This window comes from Silene latifolia, chromosome 2 (assembly GCF_048544455.1).
Source record: "Silene latifolia isolate original U9 population chromosome 2, ASM4854445v1, whole genome shotgun sequence".
Taxonomy (NCBI): domain Eukaryota; kingdom Viridiplantae; phylum Streptophyta; class Magnoliopsida; order Caryophyllales; family Caryophyllaceae; genus Silene; species Silene latifolia.
In genome coordinates this window covers 187,990,462-188,011,732 of record NC_133527.1, presented here as the reverse complement: position 1 = coordinate 188,011,732, position 21,271 = coordinate 187,990,462, and the positions used below count along the sequence as shown (strand labels likewise).

Sequence of the window (21,271 nt, the reverse complement as noted above, 5' to 3'; positions counted from 1 at the left end):
CTGACTCAACCCATACCCAACCCACTCGACCCATTTACGTAAATATATTAGATGGCAAAACAGGTCACTCGGATCGGGTCGATTCGGGTCTGTCACACATATAGGGTCGGATCGGGTCACTTTCGGGTTTTGGGTCAATTTCGGGTGACCTGTCGCCGGGTCATTTTGGTCTGGTTGCTTTTGAGTTAATGACTAAGCACGTAAGTTAGTAATATTTTGCTTAAGAAATACTACTATTTTGCAAATTTAACTATTTATTAGGGACTGTTGTAACCAATAAAACTTTATTTTGATTATATATAATATTAATATTAATATGACTTAATACTAGTCGTTTTGGCTCATTTTAGGTTACTTCAAGTTATTTGGGATTGAGTCAATTATGAGTCGGGTCTTTTCGGATTTGGTCACCTTTGGTCGGGCCAACATTGGGTCAGACAATGTTCGGGTCTGATCTGGGTCGGGTTGGATCAATTCGGATTTAGGTTCGTATTCGGGTCAATCAAATTCGGGTCATTTTCGAATCTCGGATCAATCTTTTTAAGTCGGGTCTGACCCATTTTACCAGGTCGTTTAATCAAATCAGGTCTGACCCGTATAACACAGTTACACAACCCGCATTCAACCCACTCGTATTCTCTCACTCGATCGGTCGATCCTTAACCCAACCTGGACGACTCGTCTAAGAGGTTTACTCAAGACCCGAAGTGGACTCGCTTACAAATATAGTACAAACAACCAGCAAACTGAGTCGAGTCGAGTCGAGTCGAATCGAGTCAAATCGAATACATCCAACACAAAAACAAGTAGAGATACACAGTCCCGCCAAAATTAGCATATACTCCAATTTACTTTACTTGAGCAACAATGGTGGTGATGCTAACCACATTACCGGTCATACTGCTCCGTATGGTGTGCCTTTGGGCCCCATCGATGCCGGAAAGGAATAGACTGCAGAGTGATGTGGAGGAATGGGCGTACTCCAAGAAAGCTATCACATTCGAGACGATTCTCAATATCGTCATCGCTGTGCTCTCGGTTTTGTTGTTGGTTTGGACCGCGGCCGAGAATCCTAATGTTCCGGTTAGGGTTTGGGTGGCCGTGCATGCGGTTCAGTGTCTGGTTCATGTGATTTTGGTTAGGGTTGTGTATCGCCATGTGACCAGGAGGAGGAGGGGAGAGCTTCAAGATTTTGAGAGTCATTTCCATAGCTTGTCTAAGGCCAGGTGATTTCGTTTCGATTTTTCGATTTTTCAATTTTTTGATTTTTACTAATAGTTGTGGAAGACGATTTTATACAATCCATTATTTGACAATTGACATGAATAATTACACTAATACTTGTGTTGTTATGGTTTTACAGGAGACTTTCCCCTTCCCTTCGATTTTAGGGTTTTGTGATTATTGGAATGTGTGTGATTTCATTGTTAGGGAAGGTGTGAGTCGATCTTTGTATATGCATTGATATTTACTCCTGTTTCATTTTGAAGCGTCTCGGTCAATTGTTATTTTTTCTATTTTAAGAATGAACTTGATGAGCAATTTGATCATTCACATTCAATTTGGTCAACTTGTCATCTAATAATTGGCCTCCTCCTCTTTTCTTGGTCTTTTTGCCAAAACCAAAGGACGACAATTGACCGGGATGGGGGGAGTAGGTCTTAGTTATAAGAGCTAAGAGTTAAGACCCGTGTATGGGTTATTGTTGTGAAACGGATACGTCCTAGTGTACCCGATTAGAAGTGGACAATGCGAGCTGAAAAAGTGTTTCTTGAGAATATTATGGTAGCCACTGATGGTAAAAGGTCTAGTCGTCTTATTTCGATAAGGTCTATGTTCATCTCGGGTAATTACAAGTAGTAGATGGGATTTTTATGTGTATATGTCTTAGGAAGGAAATGTTCGAATTCCAAAGATTTTGATTCTAAGCTGTGCTGCCTGTGCAAGCTACTCATGGTGGATGGCAATGTTATTATTGTGAAACGGATACGTTCTCTTGGTGAATGGGATGATTTGGGCCACTGATTGTGGAAGGCTTAGTCGTATTGTTTGGATAAGGTTTAAGTTCATCTTAGGTAATTTAAGTACCAGATGGATGTATTTGGGAAGGAAATGTTCGAATTCCAAGATTTTGATTCTAAGCTGTTCAAACTACTGATGATGGAAATTACTATGTGTATTTCTACTTTTCCATCAGCTTGTGTATCTGGTTTTTATTGTTGTTTGGTCTGTCATCGTTTCTTTTTTTTGATACTTTATTAATACTGTGTTTTACCCGTGCGTTTATGGATCAGCTTTGCCTATATTTGTGACTTCTTCAACATGTTGGTGTCGCTTGTTTGGATGAGTGTTGGTTTCTCCTGGGCACAGTCTGGGGATAAGCTACTTCAGCAAAATGCTTCATGCCTGTATTGGTGGTATGCTCTCCTTTATTTCAGACATGGTTTCAGAATAAAAGAAACATGGGTAATCGGTTACAATTTAAATTGTCTCATTTAAACTATATATGTGTTCCGATTTCCATTGGTGTGTCCATGTTCGTTAATAAAATGCAAAACTGTGAAAATCCTTTGGATGGTGCTGGTTTCATTCTGGTGCATAATCTATTATTCATTAACGTATTCATTGAAGTACATTAGGGGTTGCATTGCTTACTTATGGGATAATACGAAACATGCTTTCAATTTTCCAAGATTTCTACTGGACTCACACGTAGTTACTGTAGAAGCCTCTGCTATTGCTTTGTACTTCCGCAATCACTTTATTCCAGGAGAATGTCAGCGTTTATTATATAAATTTTTAGATACACCTTTTCTTTGTTTTCTTACTTGATTGGAGGCGGTGCTAAGTTGGATGCACTTCACCATGCATGCTTCTCTGCTTCTTCATATGATTGTCGATTTGTAGTACCTTTATTAATCAGCTATAACAGCTTTTAATGTAATTCTGCGCAGGTTTACTAGGGCTTATCTGGCATATGATGTTAACTTTGCCAGGATCTGGTTAGCAGGGATCATCGTATGTTGGTGTTTGCCTCGCTTCATTCTAATCCGAAGATATAGAGTGCGGACTGTTGCTGGACAAGTATGAGATTATATTTTTGAATTAAATGTGTAGCTTATGTGGACTCTACACATACTGGTTACGTATTTTTTATGCTAGAAGCAGGTGGGTGCCTTAGAAGCAGACCTCAATGTGCTCCCAAAATACAGATTTCATATGTCAAGGAATTTGGAAAAGCCAAGAGTTGATGCTGGAGTGATGGTGCCTATGGATATCAATAGTGGAGACTCGAGCGCTGAACGTGTTGTTTTACCTGAGGATTCAGTAAGTGCTTTCTTTATATTCTGGTTCCGAAGTAACTTTTCCTTGTGAAAATACAGTTGCTGACGTGATTGTGCAATTTCTTACTTCTGATCCTGCTAGTGTCGGCTTTTTGAACAAGTACTATTAGAGGTGAGCTTGATACAAGTGCCTCAACTCGTGTTTCTTAGGGTTGATGTAATAGATCCACTTTCAATTGTTAATACGTCCCAATAACATAGAAGTACCCTAGTGAGCCATGTTTGAAGGGCTTAATATCTTGATGCGATGACAAATATAGGGGTTTACACAGAAATAAATTGCATAAGATCATATGGTTAGACACTAATTATACAGAACACACCTTTAGGTGCACACGAGGCCACACATTTAAAGGTGCATACAACCTCGGCATCTATGATGCAGCACGGTGGCACATTTATTGTGTGAACCTTGTAATTATATAGAGTTGGGCAGCAACTTGAAGTTGATTGGTCTGAAGCTGAGGTAGCATGTCTCTGACTGGTTGTGCACACTAGTATGTTGTTCAACAGTTCCAAGTATCTGCCGTCTCTGTAACTGGTAGAGGGTCAGGATTCAACTTAATGTATGTAATTCACTTGCATTCGTAATTTCAATCGATCAATTTGAATGGAACTTTTGGTATTCAAATTTAACCCAGTAATGATCATCTTAGTCGTGAAAATTAAGTGTCCTGTGTTCAAGGTTTTAAATACTTGCCATTTTTTTTTTTTGATGACGAGGGGTTTAATCCCCCGGCTACATGCAATACCCTGCCAACAACGTGTACCCGGTAAGACATCCCTTAGGATGACAGGTAACCGGAGCACTCCCGTGTAGGGAGTCAAACCCGGGACCTCTCAATTTGTTGCCAATTTGCAACGCTTTGAGGCACTCCCGTGTAGGGAGTCAAACCCGGGACCTCTCAATTTGTTGCCAATTTGCAACGCTTTGAGGCACTCCCGCGCTCCACTACACAACCAGATTTTGAGTTTCTATGCGCCATATTTTGGCCATGACGGCTGTGATACCGTAACTATTGAGTTAACACTTCATCTGTCTCATGTCAAGTTCTTGATATATGCCATCATAGATTTCCGCCTACCTTACTATTTGTAGAACCTCTTGAGGCACTAGGGTAATCTTACAACTGTTCTATGGTTTTGGGTTTCACAAGGTTTCGAACATATGAAGAGAATTGAAGATTTGCAATTGGTTTTTTTTTTTTTTACTTTAGTTATAATATTGTATATTTCGTATAATAACCTGCTAAATGTGTTTTGCTCATTAACTTCTAATGTTCGTGTTTATCCCGTTTGACAAAGTGACATTAAAGCAACAATCGGCTACTCTGCGCTGTTGTGTGCATTGCGATTGCCAATTATATTGTATGCTGACTTAGTATTTGTATCTTCTTATTAAAGGAATGTTGCATCTGCCTTTGTTCATATGATGACGGAATAGAGCTCCATGCTTTACCATGCAACCACCATTTTCATGCAACATGCAGTGAGAAATGGCTCAAGATCAATGCATATTGCCCCGTTTGCAAGTACAACATTCTCAGTGGGAGCGCAGAAGTTTGAACATGCCACTGACCCTTGGTTACTGTTTGACGACGAGCTTCTTTTTTGGTGTTACGAAATCTGAGTTCTTGGTTTCATTGTAGATGATCAACATAGAAACAAAAACAATCGCATATTGGTGTGCCTAGTAAGTAGTAGTTTCATTGTATATACTCCGTACTTGTTTAATGTTTTAAGTAAAGAAAAGTCGAATTTTTTATTTCTTTTGTCGAGAAAATCTCGCATTAAATCGTTTTACAGCCAGAATACCAAATCAAAGACATGGTTAAATAGTTGGTTGTGTCTAGGCTTAAATGCCAGTGTACTGAAGCAGAAATATTAGTCATTGGCATGGACGGAGTGGATGGGGACGGAGTACAATGTTTTAAATTTTAATGTCTTAACAAGAAGTCAATCCTTGCTTCTTAAGAACTTCTGGCGCATTACTACTCATCTGAATACCTTACTTGCAAAGTTTTGGACTGCTAAATACAAGAAGGATCTACCTATTCCGACCTCCAGGTCTTCTGTCTCTAATGTCTCTTATGCATGGACTGGGGTATGTCGTTCAGTGGATTTAGTGAAAGATGCTATTTGCTGGAAATTAGGAAGTGGTAAATTAGTTGATATTTGGTCTAGTCGGTGGGTGAATGGTGAGTTACCATCTTTTAGTCCGTCTTTTTTGGAGCCACAACCATCTTTATCATCTTTTATTTTGGAGTCAGGGGACTGGAATCCGTCTATGCTCTTCCGTTATTTTTCTCCTAAAACAACCAAGGACATCATTGCTATGGAACCTCCAGCCCCTGATATTGATGACTTTATTTATTGGAAATTTACTGAGGATGGTCGTTACTCAGCAAAGTCAGGCTACTTCTTTCTTTGGTCACAAACTTTTTCTGCTACTTCTGCTCGCTCTAGGATTGATCAATTTCCTTGGCAAATTATATGGACAAAAAAGATGCCACGCAAGTTGTCAATCCTTATTTGGCGTATGGCACACAATATTTTACCAACGAATGCTAATTTGCTATCACGTGGTGTGAATGTCCCGCAAGACTGTCATCTTTGCCACTCCTCTCCTGAAACCATGAGCCACTTGTTTAGATCATGTACGATAGTACAGCATTTATGGAAATCTTCTTGGCTGGGTATTAATCCCATGGCGAACCCTTCTACTCCCTTTCTCAGTTGGATGGCGGATTTCCTATCTTATCTTAACCGTCAATCTTCTGGCACGGATACGGATTCCAATTTGATCTACTTTGGTTGTGTCCTTCGTGCAATTTGGACCTTTCGAAATTGGGTTGTTTTCAAAGATTGTCCTGTTGAGCCTGCAGGTATTCATCGACTCATTACTGATATGGTACGTTCTAATTCTCAGCTTCATCTGAGTAGGTCGTCGTATCAAACACATGTTGTGCACCTTCCTTTTATTAAAAATGCAGGCTTTACTTCAGTACAACAAGAGCAGGGTGTTTGCATTTTGCTATCTACACACCGACTACCGTCCTCACAATGTTTCACTGGTGTTCTTTTTGATTCGGCTTTGGAATGTTCAATTTCTAGGACTGTACGGGCAGGATCATTGTTTGTTGCTACTGCACGATTGCTTGTTCTAGCTATGTGCTATGCTGAACAGAAGAACTATACCCATGTTACTTTCCGGGTTACAAGTAGAAAATTATCCACCGTTACGCAAACTCGTTGCAGTTTCCAGTCTTGTCGGCACTCTGTCTTTAAGATCCGTACTTTGTTTGTGCTTCATCCTTTCTGGTCTGTAAGCCTGGCTACAGGCTAAACTCGTTGTAATTTGCTAGTCTTTTAAATATATATGGTTTATTGTTGTCAAAAAAAAAAAACAAGAAGTCTATATATAACTCTAAAAGTATACTCGTTATAATTAATGGTCTTGCGTGTGTTTGTCTACTACTCCTCTTAACTAGAACTCTGGAAGTAATCCTAACGAATAAGGGTAGCAATGTAGCACGGACACTTTTTTAATCAGTATTCCCGTGTCCGATATTGTGTCGGATACTGACACCCCTCGGACACACGCCGAAACGTGTCGGACGCCTATAAAGCCGTGTGTCCATGGTATTTGCGCCGCCGTGTCAGACGCCGACGTGTGTCCATAACATCTGGACATCATTTGGGGTGAATGATGTTCTTTAGACGAGAAATGAGTTGTTGAAATAGCTTGATTAGAAGATAGGTTTTGATGGGAAATGAAAATAAGTTATAGTCATGGACAAATTTTACCTTTACTTATTTAAATTCAATATCAAATACTTTTATAAAATTAAAATTGAATGTTTATAAATATAAAATATACTCCCTCTTATTCATAATCAGTTAGTTTTGCTGAAGACGGGTCGGAGCAAGTGACGGGTAATGTCACTCACAAAACGGATAGGGGGATAAGGTGGGGCCATCCCATGTGCTTCCCTATCTCCTCTATTTGGGTCATTTGTGAGAGGAAATGATATCCGTCACTCCAAAGTGACGGATACGTGCCGTCTTCAATGAGATTTTGTGATTCACAATAACTCTTCCTATTTGAGGGTGGGACGATAATTAAGAGTGTTTGAATTAAATAAACTAAAGTAGTGTGGTAAAGTGAGATAATTGGAGAGAGGAAGGTATTGTTGGAATATTATCGTGGAGCTAGGTGATTAAAATAAGTATTGTTGTGGGGCGAGTTGATTAAAATAAGATAAAGTATAATATTGCGGGGTATTGTTGTGGGATGAGGTGATTAAAATAAGTATAGAACTTTACTAGAAAAAAAAAGGGAGAGAGTTATATGAATAGATGAAAAAGGAAAGGGAGGGGGGGAGAGTTATTATGAATAGGAGGGATGTCGTGTCCTAAAAATATACTCCCTCCTATTCAGGGTTTTCTTCCCTATTTCCTTATTCGGTTATTCGGGGTTTTCTTCCCTATTTCCTTTTTTGGGTTGATTTGTGTGGTCTAAATTCAATGGCAAGTGGGGTAGTGTATTTTGTGTGGTCCAAATTCACTTCCTTATTTCTTGGGTAAAAAGTAAAGAGGAGGAATATAATGAATAGGAGGGAGTATCTATCTATATTAATAAATGAAGCTTTTTTCGAGCGATTACAGAGAGTCTAATTTTTTCAAAACACTTTTTTAATTTTTATTAATAAAATAACTTAAAGATAATTATTAAGCTAACTAAATATTGGTAAATGATAAAAGACAGGACACTAATATATGAATTTGACTTAACTTATGAGTAGGAATTGTAATAGAATTCCAACTGTTCAACGTGATCAACTTTGTTGATAGTACTAGTATTGGTGCCCGGCTTCGCCCGGGCTACCTCTACTTACCATTAATTTTTTTTATTAAATAAAATTACTTAAAGTTGCATAACCATAAATTTATCATTAATATATTTTTCTATGACATATTCTAAAATTACGATGAAATAAATTTTGTAACAAATTCACTACTCCCGTTATTAATATTTACTCTTATTAATGAAACAATAGTAATAACATTTCAATACTTGCCCGTAATCATTGTTACTTTCACTACTCCCGCCGTAATTATTGTTACTGTCACTACTGGCGCATTAATATTGATAATTTCTCTTCTCCCGCCGTAATTATTGTTACTTTCACTATTGCCGCATTAATATTGATTAATTCACTACTTCCGTTGTTGTTTCTACCACTTTCACTAATCTCGCTGATAATATTGTTACTTTTACTATTCAAATGAGTTATTACTATGACATAACTATATCCAATGTTACTACAATTATTTCTTTACTGACAAAATTACTTTTACTACTTAGTCATGCAATTTTAAGAGGATTATATATTTATATAAATATATTACATATATGCATTAAATCAAATCGAAAGAATTATGCAATATTATAGATAATGAAATCTAACTTGAATTATTTATAACCTACTTATATTATATTTTTGTACGTTAAATAATTAACATCTCTATACATCTAATAACTATAAAGTTTAATAAAATTGCATAGATTTTAAATTTAATATATAATTTTATGATGATAATAATTAATACCATAAGTGTTCATGTTTATACTAATTAATTATTTTATTTTACAGAAATTGACTACTTTCTAGTCTTCTATAAATATTTAGGAAAATTACCAAGCATCTTATTTCTTTTAGTCTCCTTAAAATTGACCATCTTAATTAACTAATTATTTTATTTTAAGGAAATTGACCATCTTAATTAATTATTTTATTTTAAGGAAATTGACCATGTTTTAGTCTCTTACAAATGTTTAGGAAAATTACCAAGCTTCTATATAATTTAATTTTAACCCAAATTATATAATATTTGCATTGAGATCCCTTAATCGGGTCCATCACATGGTGCTATTGATTTAAAACTATATAGTATAATTAATTTGTATAACTTTCTTTAATTACATTGAAGTCCCTTGGTTTCTGGATTTAATATATAGTACTAGTATTGGTGCCCGGCTTCGCCCGGGCTACCTCTACTTACCATTAAATTTTTTTTTCATTAAATAAAATTACTTAAAGTTACATAACCCATAAGTTTATCATTAATATATTTTTCTGTAACATATCTTAAAATTACGATGAAATAAATTTTGAGACAAATTCACTACTCCCGCTATTAATATTTTATTCTTATTAATGAAACAATAGTAATAACATTTCACTACTTGCCGGTAATCATTGTTACATTCACTACTCTCGCCGTAAATGTTAAATAATTAAAATCTCTATACATCTAATAAACTATAAAGTTTAATAAAATTGAACAGATTTTAAATTTAATATATAATTTTATGATGATTAATAATTAATACCATAAGTATGCATGTTTATACTAATTAATTTTAAGAAAATTGACCATCTTCTATAAATATTTAGGAAAATTACCAAGCATCTTCTTTCTTTTAGTAGCCTTGAAATTTACCATCTTAATTAATTATTTTATTTTAAGGAAATTGACCATCTTAATTAATTATTTTTTTTTTTAAGGAAATTATCAAGCTTCTATAAAGTTTAATTTTAACCCAAACTTTATAATATTTGCATTGAGATCCCTTAATCGGGTCCATCACACGGTGCTAGTGATTTAAAACTATATAGTATAATTAATTTATATAACTTTCTTTAATTACATTGAAGTCCCTTGGTTTCTGGAATTAATATATAGTATTGATTTGAGGTGAAATTGATCACCTCAATTGTCTATAAAAGAAAATTTCTTTCTCTCTTTTTGTTGTCATACATATCTATTCTATTCTATGTTTTAGTTTATTATTTTTATTACTTTTGTTGTTGATTGTGTATGATATTGGTTCGGATTGCTTCCTTTAGATTTTCGTAGTAAAGATTCTTTAATCTCTTTGTTTCTATTGTACTAATATAATATGATCACTAACTTTAATTAATTTCTTGCAGATATTGTATGCAAAGCTTGAGTGAAATTGTGTTAAGTATGCTGAATTGCTGATCATATATAGAGATACAAAATTCATGGTATAAACGTACTACTTAAACTTCATATGGTATTAGTATTTTTAATTCATACTCTCTCAGTTTCATTGAATAATGTTTACAATTGATTTATTTTGTAACGGGAAAATAAAACAAGTGTAAATTATTGACTGGGATTTTTTCAGTATTCAAGGTATATGTATGCATTGAGATTTTTGAATCTATCTATGTATGCATCTCTTACCGTATTATTAACCAAAAAAATGGTATTGATTTTCTGCTACTTTTAAGTCAATTACAATCTTTTATTACGTGATGATACAAATTAGAAACATTGAATGGAAGAACAAAGTGTAGCTTTTTAATGGACAAAGAAAAATCTCACATATTAACGTTTCAGAAGAGAGATTATTTCAGTATTACACATTTACACTCATAATTTCCCAAACTGTTTTTAAGATCTTATTCCAATCATTGACTAACATATCAATGATAAAACGTATGACTTATCAAATACTCTCTTTGTCACGATCCTCTTACAAGATGCGCTATTAGTTATTAGAGTCCCATTATGATTAAAATTGTTCGTTAAGGAGTCTTAAAATTAACATTATTATACATAAAAAAGGCGAAGTAGCGGGTAGAATATGAATATACATGCTCATGAAAGCTCTCTCGCATTTGCTAAATAAGAAGATAAGTGCGACAATTTTTGTAGATTTGTAGCAGTGTAATAGTAAAATGCATTACAATGTCAATGACAAAGTAGTTTTACGGCGAGCATTTGATTATATATGTTCATTATAACTTGTGAGCCCTTGAATAAAAGTTGAACGAGCGGACAGTATATCACGTGATTTTATTTTAATCCGCCTACAACTCATGCAATCAATATATATATAGTGAACATAATTCATAAAAGAAGTGGATATGCATTTTTTATTACGTACTAAAAAATCTCATATTTGACTCTCAATAATAATTACAGTAATTATACTCCCTTTGTTCAACTGAATTGAATAGTTTACATTTACTTTATTTTGTTAGGGGAAAAGAAAACAAGTGTAAACTATTTACTAGAACGAAAAAATAATAGGTAACATGAGATAATTAATTTCATTTTTCATCATTTTTATTGTATATGCCAGTTTTATCAATTACTTATTGAGACAAAACAAAATGACATTTTCGCGTGCTACACTTTTATTAGTCTATGACACTATCAAACTATTATAAAAGACACTTAATAATCTATTATAAAAAAAAATAAGTAAGATGTCTCGCATTAACCTGATTAAGAAGAGACTGATTGAGAGACCTGTTTTATAGGAGAATTAGTAATAGTAGAACAGAATGGACCCAGTCCATTCCACTTTATCCCAAAACAATCAACCAAACTTTTAAGTTACAAATTGACGATAACAAGTGTTTTAACTTGAGTTGTTTGCGCTATGAGTAAGAGGTCTCTACTCTCTACTTTAATGTTATCATCGTCCAATAAGTTTGAACTCCAAGTTTTAGGTTAATTTAAGTTATCCTATTTGATCACTTGCGATCGGAGTTAGATTCAACTGAGTAGTTAGACCATGTTTTTTGGATTTAAAGCCATTCTTTTTAAGTTTAGTTCAGCTCTTATAAGATCGGTTGAGAAAAGTTAGGCTCTTATAAATTCAGTTCAGAAAAATTAGACTCATTTATGTTAGTTCAACTCTTACAAGTTCAGTTCAGAAAAGTTAAAACTCAATTCATACCCATTTTTCTACAAGTTAAGCTCTTAAATTCAGTTTAGTTCATAAAAAGTTAAGAAGTTCAGTTCAACTTCTATATGTTCAGTTCAACAAAATTAAGCCCACGAACAGGATAGTAGAGTATTATTACATCATAATCATACGATATTACAAATTGGCCCGGGCATCGCCCTGACATTAAATCTAGTATTTTATTAAATTTAAACAACGTGTCCTGTGTCCTAAATTTCATGGGATATCGTGTCACGTGTCGCGTCCGTGTCCGTTTTGGTGCTACCTAAGTCGTCTACTCGTCTTAACTAGGGCATACTCTTAATAACTAAAGACTAATAGATTAACAGATTTAAATAGGAATTAGTAATTTGATTAAACAAGTAGTAACAAACATTTGGGGAGAGTGGGACGAGAATTAAGGGTGTCTTAATGACTTAATGCTTAAAACGAATCAGAACACATTTGGGTAGGCTATAATAGGTTTTGGTCAATTTGGGTTTCAAGTCCCAGTTGGATCCTCAATTTTGTGTGGCTTGGGTAAGAAGTAATCAAATGCAATTAGTTTCACTTAAGATGTGTATATGAGTATATCTGTCTAAATTGTAGACGGGTCAAATATGTCGATATTCACAACAAAGTGGTGACATCTCACTTGTTGTTTATCTTATTATTAAAGTAGTGTGATATTTGACCCGTCTAAAACTTTAGACGGATAGTGTCCTTCTAAATTAGGTAGCACCAAAACGAACAGCGACACGGACATGACACAGACAAGTGATACGACATCCTATGAAATTTAGGACATGTGACACGTTTAAATTTAATAAAATAATATATATTTTTAGTGATTAACGTTCGATTTTATTTTTATAAAAGTATTTTGACATTAAATTTAAATAAGTGAAGGTAAAATTTGACCTTTATTATAACTCATTTTCATTTCCCAACCATGTCCATATTCTAATTAATCTATTTCGACACCTTTTTTGTTCGTCTAAGGAACATCGTTTCTCCCAAATGATATCCAAATACTAGACGTCTAGACCTGGCAATACGGGTCAACGGGTCGGGTTCGGGTCTGGTTCGTTCGGATTTCTCATTGATTTCGGGTTAACTCGGGTCGGGACAGGTCATTTCGGGTTTGTTGGTCAAGTCAGTTCCGGATCAAGCGGGTCGGGTTGTTTTGGGTCAGATCATTTTCGGGTCTATGAATAATAGAGAGATTGTCATTTCAAGTCTTTTCGATTCGGGTCATTTTCGGGTTTGGTGATTTCGGATCGGGTCATTTTCGGGTCAGGCTAGTTCGGGTCAAGAAAGCTCAGGTCATGTTCGGGTCGGTCGAGTCAATTCGGGTTGTCGGGTCACATTCAGATGATGTAGTTCGGGTTAGGCTTTTCAGGTCGGGTAGCTTTTGCCAAGTCTACCAAATACCAAGGACAAGCGTCGGACATGTGCCGAAATATCATGGACACGTTTAGAGGTATGTCCGAAGAATATCGATGTCCGATAGGATGTCCGACACGTTTAGAGGTATGTCCGAAGAATATCAGTGTCCGATACAGTGTCGAACACGGGACGGCTAATTAAGAGAAGTATTCGTACAACCTAGATCTAAAGGGAGAATTTGCGAATCAAATGATGGGGAGTAACCGAGTAAAGAAGTAGGAACTAGGAATTAGGGAGTAGGGAGTAGATACTCCACTTGTCAGAGTTGTCAATTATCTGTCATCCGTCACTCACTAGGGTGACTATGGACAATGGGAGTACTGAGTAGGTCTACGGCGTCTTATATTTTCCATAACACAAATTCTCATTATAGACGGATATTATCCGTCTATACGTATAGACGGATACCATTTTATCTCACAAAATACTCATTTGCCATAAAGTGAGAAGCATATGGGGGTGCCCCACCTTGTCTCCCCTACCCATTTTATTAGATGTCTTTACCCGTCTGTTCGCCCCACCCGTCTATACCAAGACCAATTGTTTCCATAAACCTTCATCATCACAATTTCACAATCCTCTTCTCATGACAAAAAAAAGCGTCTTGTCTCGTAAGCTGATTTTCTGGAAACAAATCTTACGCCATCACTAAATATGTACTCCGTAGTATTTTAACAAACAATTTCTTTTATGACGGTCTTTTTAGTATTTATCGCAGAGAGTTATAACTTTTTGATACGGAGTAAGGAATTATTTTGTGGTAAATAATTACCACTTTGATAAAAATCGTCATCTTTAGTTACAAAAAATGGTAATTGTTTTACTCAAAAATGGTACAGTATATACATACTTCCTCCCAGTCACTATATTGTTCCCATTTGATATGAGCATAATATTTAAGGAAAAGTATTAAAATATGAGTAAAAGAGTTGTGTGGAGTTGGTGATAGGAGAGATGGATGAATTATTAGTAGTTAAATAAAGAATTGTGGGGCCAAAACATAAAGAAAAGTAATAAAATAGGAGTAAAAGAGTTGTGTGGGGTTTGGTGATAGGAGAGAAGAATGAATAAAATAAGAGTAAAAATTACTAAAAATAGAAAGGGAAACATTAGTTGAATAATCCGTTTCGAGAAAGAGGAGTACATAAAAGTATAAAACCATACCTCTTGGATCAATGAGTTTCAATTAAAACTGATAAACGGGTTAACAAAGTCGGGTTCGGGTGGAGTAAGTTAGGGTCAACCCGGTCAAGTCATTTTCAGGATAACTATTATCAATATAAATAATGAGTAATGATAAATACAGTCTTTAGATTGTATTTAAATGTTTAGTATTATCTATATTTGATATTAATTTAGGAATTGAAGACTAAATTACACTTAAATTAATATAATTAATGCATTATTAAAGTTTTATTTCCCTTTTTGGTTCCTTAAGTATATTCCTTAGGACTGTATTTATCATTACCCAAATATAATAGTTAGTGTGTACAGTGTAATAATATACTTTCAGCTCAATTCGAATTCGAGTGTTGAGTTCGGGTATCAGGTCGAGTCAATTTTACCTGTCCTAGTTACGTACTAAGGAGTTGTTTGGTTACACATTAATTAACACAGGAATTCCAATTAATGTGAATTGCAAAATGGGTAACTTGTTTGGTTACCCTAATTCACATGAAATAGAATTACCTTGAAATTCCATTTTCTTCCATAATAGAAGAAGTTTTTTATCTAGACTGCTAGGCTCCCTAGATAAATAAAAATGCCTACATAAATTGCATTTTATTTATGCAACCAAATAACATTTCCTAATTCACATAAATTCTAAAATTATGTGATTTATCTCAAACGACCTCTAAGTTTTAATATACTCGGTACGAGTTAAGGGGGTAAAAAATGAACTCTCATCTGATTTACAATAAATACATCCGTTGTAAAATTAAAACGGATTAAATACGAGAAAAAGGAACATACATCAGATAAACTACCTCCAACGTTTTTTGTTTTTTGAGCATATATGTATTTTTTTTGAGCTTATTACCTCAAACTTTATTTGTTTTTGAGTATATGTGTATTTTTTTGAGCATATTAAAATTTATAAGTTAGATTTTAATATTTTTTCCGTTAAAACTCAAATTTAACTAAACTTATATGTAATATTTTTGAGTTTTATTGTAATTTTTTAGAGCTTAATGTTTAAGTGAATATACTCAGAAACTCACGGTGAAATTCAAAAACTTTAAAATAAAACTCAAAACTTTATTGTAATGCTCATAAATTATAAAATTAGAGGTAGTAACTCAGATATATAATCCTCTTACGGGTTAAATACATGTCATGTGCAAAGATAAAAATGAGTCTTTTTCTAATATCTTGACATTTTATTTTTATTATCTTTGATAGTGATAAATATTTGACCCGTCTTAAACCATTATCTTAAACTTAAATGATTTATTGAAAATCGTAACCCCATGGTTCTATTACAAATAGTCACCAACACCACCACAAAAATCCTCCCGCCAAAATTAGCATAAAAACAACTACTACTACTCTGTAGACTATAGTGGAGTACAAACTTGGCGACGGTTGAAATGGTGGCGATGTGTACGATAATGGCGGTCATTCTTCGTGGAAGGAAGGTGCGTAATATGAAGGACTGGATGTACTCCAAGAACCCGGTTGCACTGGACATTCTTGTTAATACGGTCATCGTTGCGGCAACAATGGTGGTTTTACTTTGTACCGTGACGGAACAACCAGATTCTGATTTCCCGATTAGGGTTTGGTTGGGCTGGTATGCGGTTCATTGTTTGGTTAATGTCGTTTTTGTTTGGTTTGAGTATCGCCGTCTGGCGAGGAGGAGGACGAGGAGGAGGAGAAGAGAGGCTGGTTTGGATGCGGATGCGGCCGGTAATGGTAATGGTAATGGTAATGGTAATGGCAATGGTAGTGTTGGTGGTGATGGTGACAGTATTGTTGTTGCTTACAGTGGGTCATGGAAGAGGTGAGGATTACCCTTAATTGTTTGATTAAGTTAAATTGATTGATTTGATTTGGTTTCGATTTTAGGGTTTTTGTGATTGTTGTTTTCTATTGTTAGAGCAAGTCTAATGGTTTTGCTTAGGAACTTGCTTGCAATTTCTTAAAATTACAAAGCAGTTGCTAAACCATTGGACAAGTACATGTAGGGTAGCTTAAACCAAGAAACTAGCTTCATTAAGCTAGTAGCTTAAATGACCCTACCACAAAAATACAACCACTAGAAATTAGTTTGATTATTCGGAAAATTCATGTGATACCCTCGAACTTTTTCATTTTGCACATGGTACCCAACTTTTTAAGTTTGTGTACATTATATCCTCCATGTTTGATTTTTATGCACAACATACCCTTTTTGTCGCTATAAAAAAACTCAATTGCACATAACTCCTAGACCGGAATTATGAATCGACCAATTTTTTTTCCTAAAATGATTATCTCGTCATAATCTACGATTTGTGGAAAAAAAAAAATTGTCGACTGACATTTTATAGGGTTTTTTTTAACGAAAATCTCAAATCAACCATATCTTCGATCTTAAATTTCCGAATGACCATTTTCGTTTTATCAATCTATAGATCTCGAAGAGATAATCAATTTGAAAAAAAAATTAGTCAATTCCGAATTCTGGTCTATAATTTATGACCAATTGAAAATTTTAAAAACGATAAAAAGGCACGTTGTGCTTGAAAATCAAATTTCAAGGATATTATGTGCACAAACTTAAAAAGTTGGGTACCATGTAAAAAATGGCAAAGTTTGAGGTTACCACGTGAATTTTCCGTTGATTTAATTAACATGAGTCAAACTAGTTAAAATTTAGCTAAACCATTGAAATGAATTAATAGCTCAAAAATAAATTAGCTTAAAATGTGATTTGCATTGGTATAGCTAATTAGTTAGGTCTTACTTCCTCCACTCTACCATTTTGCTTTTTCACGTTTGGCGACGCATGTTTTATGCGCTAAATATTATTAGCTACGTATTTACAAAAATTATACTCCCTCCATTCAACTCCACACTACACATATACCATTTACATCCATTCAACTCCACACTACACCTTTCCTAAAAAGGAAATGAAAAAGACAATTTTATCCTAATTCCAACAACTTATTTACATCAAATGCCATTGTTGGCCCACTCTATTCCACCATAAAACCCCACATTTATATTTTTTTAACATTTTTAACCCCACCATTCTTTTCCCTATGTACTTTTACACATTTTTTTAATCCGTTCCTTAATACCCGTGCAAAAAGCATAAGTGTAGTGTGGAGTTGAATGGAGGGAGTAAAAGTTAGATATTTTTAATGCACTCGTAAAGACGAATCAAATAAGATCCCACATGAATATATTTTCACTTACGTATCGAGAGAAAATTAAAAAATTGAATACTCATTCGTGAATAGTGTACAAAAATGAAATTGGTAGAGTGAAGAATGGGAGAAGTATTTACGATCCGTTGACTTATTATTGTGCAATCGATACATTTTGTTACCAATTGGGATTATTTAGTTACGTTTAGACCTTTTTACGAGTTATTATTGTGAAATGGGTACGTATTATTGGTAATTGGGATTATTTGGTTACCGTTGAGGCCTGTGTTTCGTGTATCTTTCTTTTATTAAAGCAAGACATTTAGAGCATTTTGATGAAGCCACCTCATCAAGTATACAAGGGCACCCTAATTTTCTAACTTCATTTAATTAAATTACACCTTTTAACATATGAATAATATTTATAAAATGATTTATGAATTAATATATTTTTTTCAATTTTACAAATAATTCCTATGAAAATTTAGTATACACTTTTTTAGAATTATTGATTTTGCACCAAGTATACATTAAAAACTCACTTATATTTTTTTTCCTCACTTTTACCCAAATTAGTAAGAAAATTAAATCTCCTATAACCAAAAATGCTCACCTTCTATTGAAGGATGATCTAATAGTAAATCAGTGTTGATTAGTCATGCTTGCTATATTGGAAAATAATTCTCATAATAATATAAATATATACTTATAAAACTAATAACAGAATAAATTAGATCATGTAATATTTATAATCACAACCGTTCAAAAATTTATTAAAACAAATATTCAACAAAATAAATTACAATTTAATAAAGTGAATGTTAATTGGTGAAAAACTATCAATTTATTTTATATTCACTCTCTTAAAGCACAAATAGGATCCTACATCCTGTTGTACAGTAGCATTGTACAACAGGCCCATATACTATATATATATATATCTATCTAAGCCCAATAAAAATAAAAATAAATCCTACGCATCTCCTTTTTCCCTAATTCTGATTTCTCTTCAGTCGACAAACCCTCTTCCTTCTCTTCTCTAAATTTCTGTTAAACGACAGTCGACAAATCTCTCTTCTCCATAATTTTGATTCTAAAAAGGTGAAAGGGAAGCAATTTACATCATCATCGAGGAAAAACGCATCTAACAATATTTCGCGAACGAGAAGCAATTTATATCATCATCAAGAAGGAAAAATGCATCTAACAATACTTTGAGGTAAATTTCTACAGCAATCATACGAAGTATTATTAAAAGAATACGAACTAAAAAATACGAGCACCTAAGAATACGAGCTATTAAGATAAGAATATGAGCTAATGTAAAAAGAATACGAGCTTAAAAGGATCACGAACTTAAAAAGACGAGTACATAAGCATACGAGCTATTAAGATAAGAATACGAACTAAAGTAAAAAGAACACGAGCTTAAAAATACGAGCACATAAGAATACGAGCTATTAAGATAAGAATACGAGCTAATGTAAAAAGAATACGAGCTTAAAATGATCATGAGCTTTAAAATACGAGCACATAAGAATACGAGATATTCAGATAAGAATACGAGCTAATGTAAAAATAATACGAGCTTCAACTATTTTCATGCATTATAAATTTTGGATAAAAAAATTCTTTCAAGATGATGCTCAGTTCCGCATAATCAATTAATTATAATAATTTAAGGGAGAAGATGATTCATTAACTGGATGATGGAGGAAGAGGAAGAGGAAGAGGTAGATGAAGAGAAGTTAGAAAAATATGGAAACAGTGAATGGGGATTAGATTGAAAATTGAATTACGTTACCCTTTTTTTTGCAAAAATATTTGAAAAAAGACTAAAATAATGTTGGATGTACAATGCTCATTGTACATCCAGTTGTATAGTCTTGGAACTGCTCTTAAAGTAATTTAATTTAACACATTCTCTCGGATTACATGGGTTAATAAGTTATATATGTTAAATTATCAAAGGTTAGTATATAATATTGGTCATGTCAGACATAGTTCGGGTGACTCGAATTGGAACATGGTAAGAAAACAAGTGATTTAGAATGTTTGATTTTTTTTTTTTTTTGTTATACTTAATTTCATATTGGATACATGAATGTTAATATGATGGATTCATATTCTATATATGCGCATGTGAATCTCAAAATTTAATAATACTACTATTCATTTTGTGAAATATTTGGTAAGAACAAATATTTGAAAAATAAACCCGTGCAATTTTGCACGGGATAAAACTAGTGGGTTATTATTATGAAACCGTTTTACAGGTGTATGTAACTTTCTTAAAAGAAAGTATGTAATTCGATTTTCTTGAGAATATTATGGTAGATTGGTAGTCACTGCTTGTGGTTTTTTTTTTTTTTTTATCAAAGTTGGCTGGTGTGAGTGGTAAGGTCTCTCATCTCTTAAACAAGTGGTCAGGGGTTCGATTCCTTATTCTTGCGAATGAAAAAACCAAACTTGGGAGGTGTCAACCCATTAAATTGCCTTCAGTACTCCGACGGAGATTGCCTCAGCTGTCGGTAGGGGATACTCCTGGTTAACACAAACAAAAAAAAAACTGCTTGTGGGGTTTTTTAAATTTTTTATGGAGCCAAAGACCCCTTACTTCTTGGTTTCGGATTATGATGGAATAAAGCAAAATAACTCACTAAGGTGACTATGCTTCTTTCTATTATGATATTGTGAAGTTGTAATGTAGTTTTCAATACAATTTTCATCATGGTTATTTGGAAACAATCTCTTTGTGTTGCTATCACAAGTGTAGGACTGTGCACATCCGACCCTTATCTCGCAATTTGCGGGAGCCATTGAGGCACATGGGTTATTTTGTTGTTGTACTGATTGTTGTGGTCTAGTCGTATTGTTTGAATAAGTTCCAAGTTCATCTTGGGTAATAGAAATACCAGAGAAGTACCAGATAGTTTTCTTTTTGTGTATTTGTAGAGGCAAGATAGAGATATCTTAGGACAAAGATTTGATTTTAAGCAGCGCGAATTACTACGGTGGATGTCAATGACACTACAACACCACTTGAGATTAATCTTGTAGACCAAACATCATCAATTGAACAACCGCAAGATAACTAATCTCAATACTACAAATATTTCAAAATGACATCCATTCTGAGCAACCTTCATTTCTATTTAAGGGGCTCGCTTGGGATCAGCTATGCTTATAACTGTGACGTCTTGAACCTGTGGGCGTCGCTTGTTTGGGAGATTGTTGGCCTCTGTTGGTTACCGTTTCCGTCACCTGACAAGCTTTTTTGGCAAAATGCTCCATGGCTGTATAGGTATGCTCTCCTTCATTTCAGACATGAATTGTGCTCCCTTTAA

At 34.3% G+C, this 21,271-nt stretch overlaps 2 protein-coding genes across 5 annotated transcripts; both read left to right on the top strand.

Annotated features, from left to right (window-relative positions):
* Positions 1–591: 591 nt before the first annotated feature.
* LOC141643887 (E3 ubiquitin protein ligase RIE1-like) lies at positions 592–5,109 on the top strand. 4 transcript variants are annotated; one of them, XM_074453249.1, is made up of 5 exons: positions 592–1,226; positions 2,295–2,417; positions 2,955–3,084; positions 3,163–3,327; positions 4,749–5,109. In XM_074453249.1, exons 1-5 carry the CDS (start codon positions 868–870, stop codon positions 4,908–4,910), a joined length of 939 nt encoding a protein of 312 aa, XP_074309350.1. In that variant the 5' UTR covers positions 592–867; the 3' UTR covers positions 4,911–5,109. The 4 variants fall into 4 exon arrangements, with proteins under 4 accessions (XP_074309350.1, XP_074309352.1, XP_074309353.1 ...); XM_074453251.1 differs by having other exon boundaries at positions 629–1,226; positions 3,169–3,327; XM_074453252.1 differs by having other exon boundaries at positions 679–1,214.
* A 10,869-nt stretch (positions 5,110–15,978) lies between these two features.
* Positions 15,979–21,271, top strand: LOC141641801 (E3 ubiquitin protein ligase RIE1-like). The gene is made up of 2 exons (XM_074450448.1): positions 15,979–16,570; positions 21,085–21,271. The coding sequence occupies exons 1-2, from the start codon at positions 16,158–16,160 to the stop codon at positions 21,269–21,271; spliced, it is 600 nt and encodes a 199-aa protein (XP_074306549.1). The 5' UTR covers positions 15,979–16,157.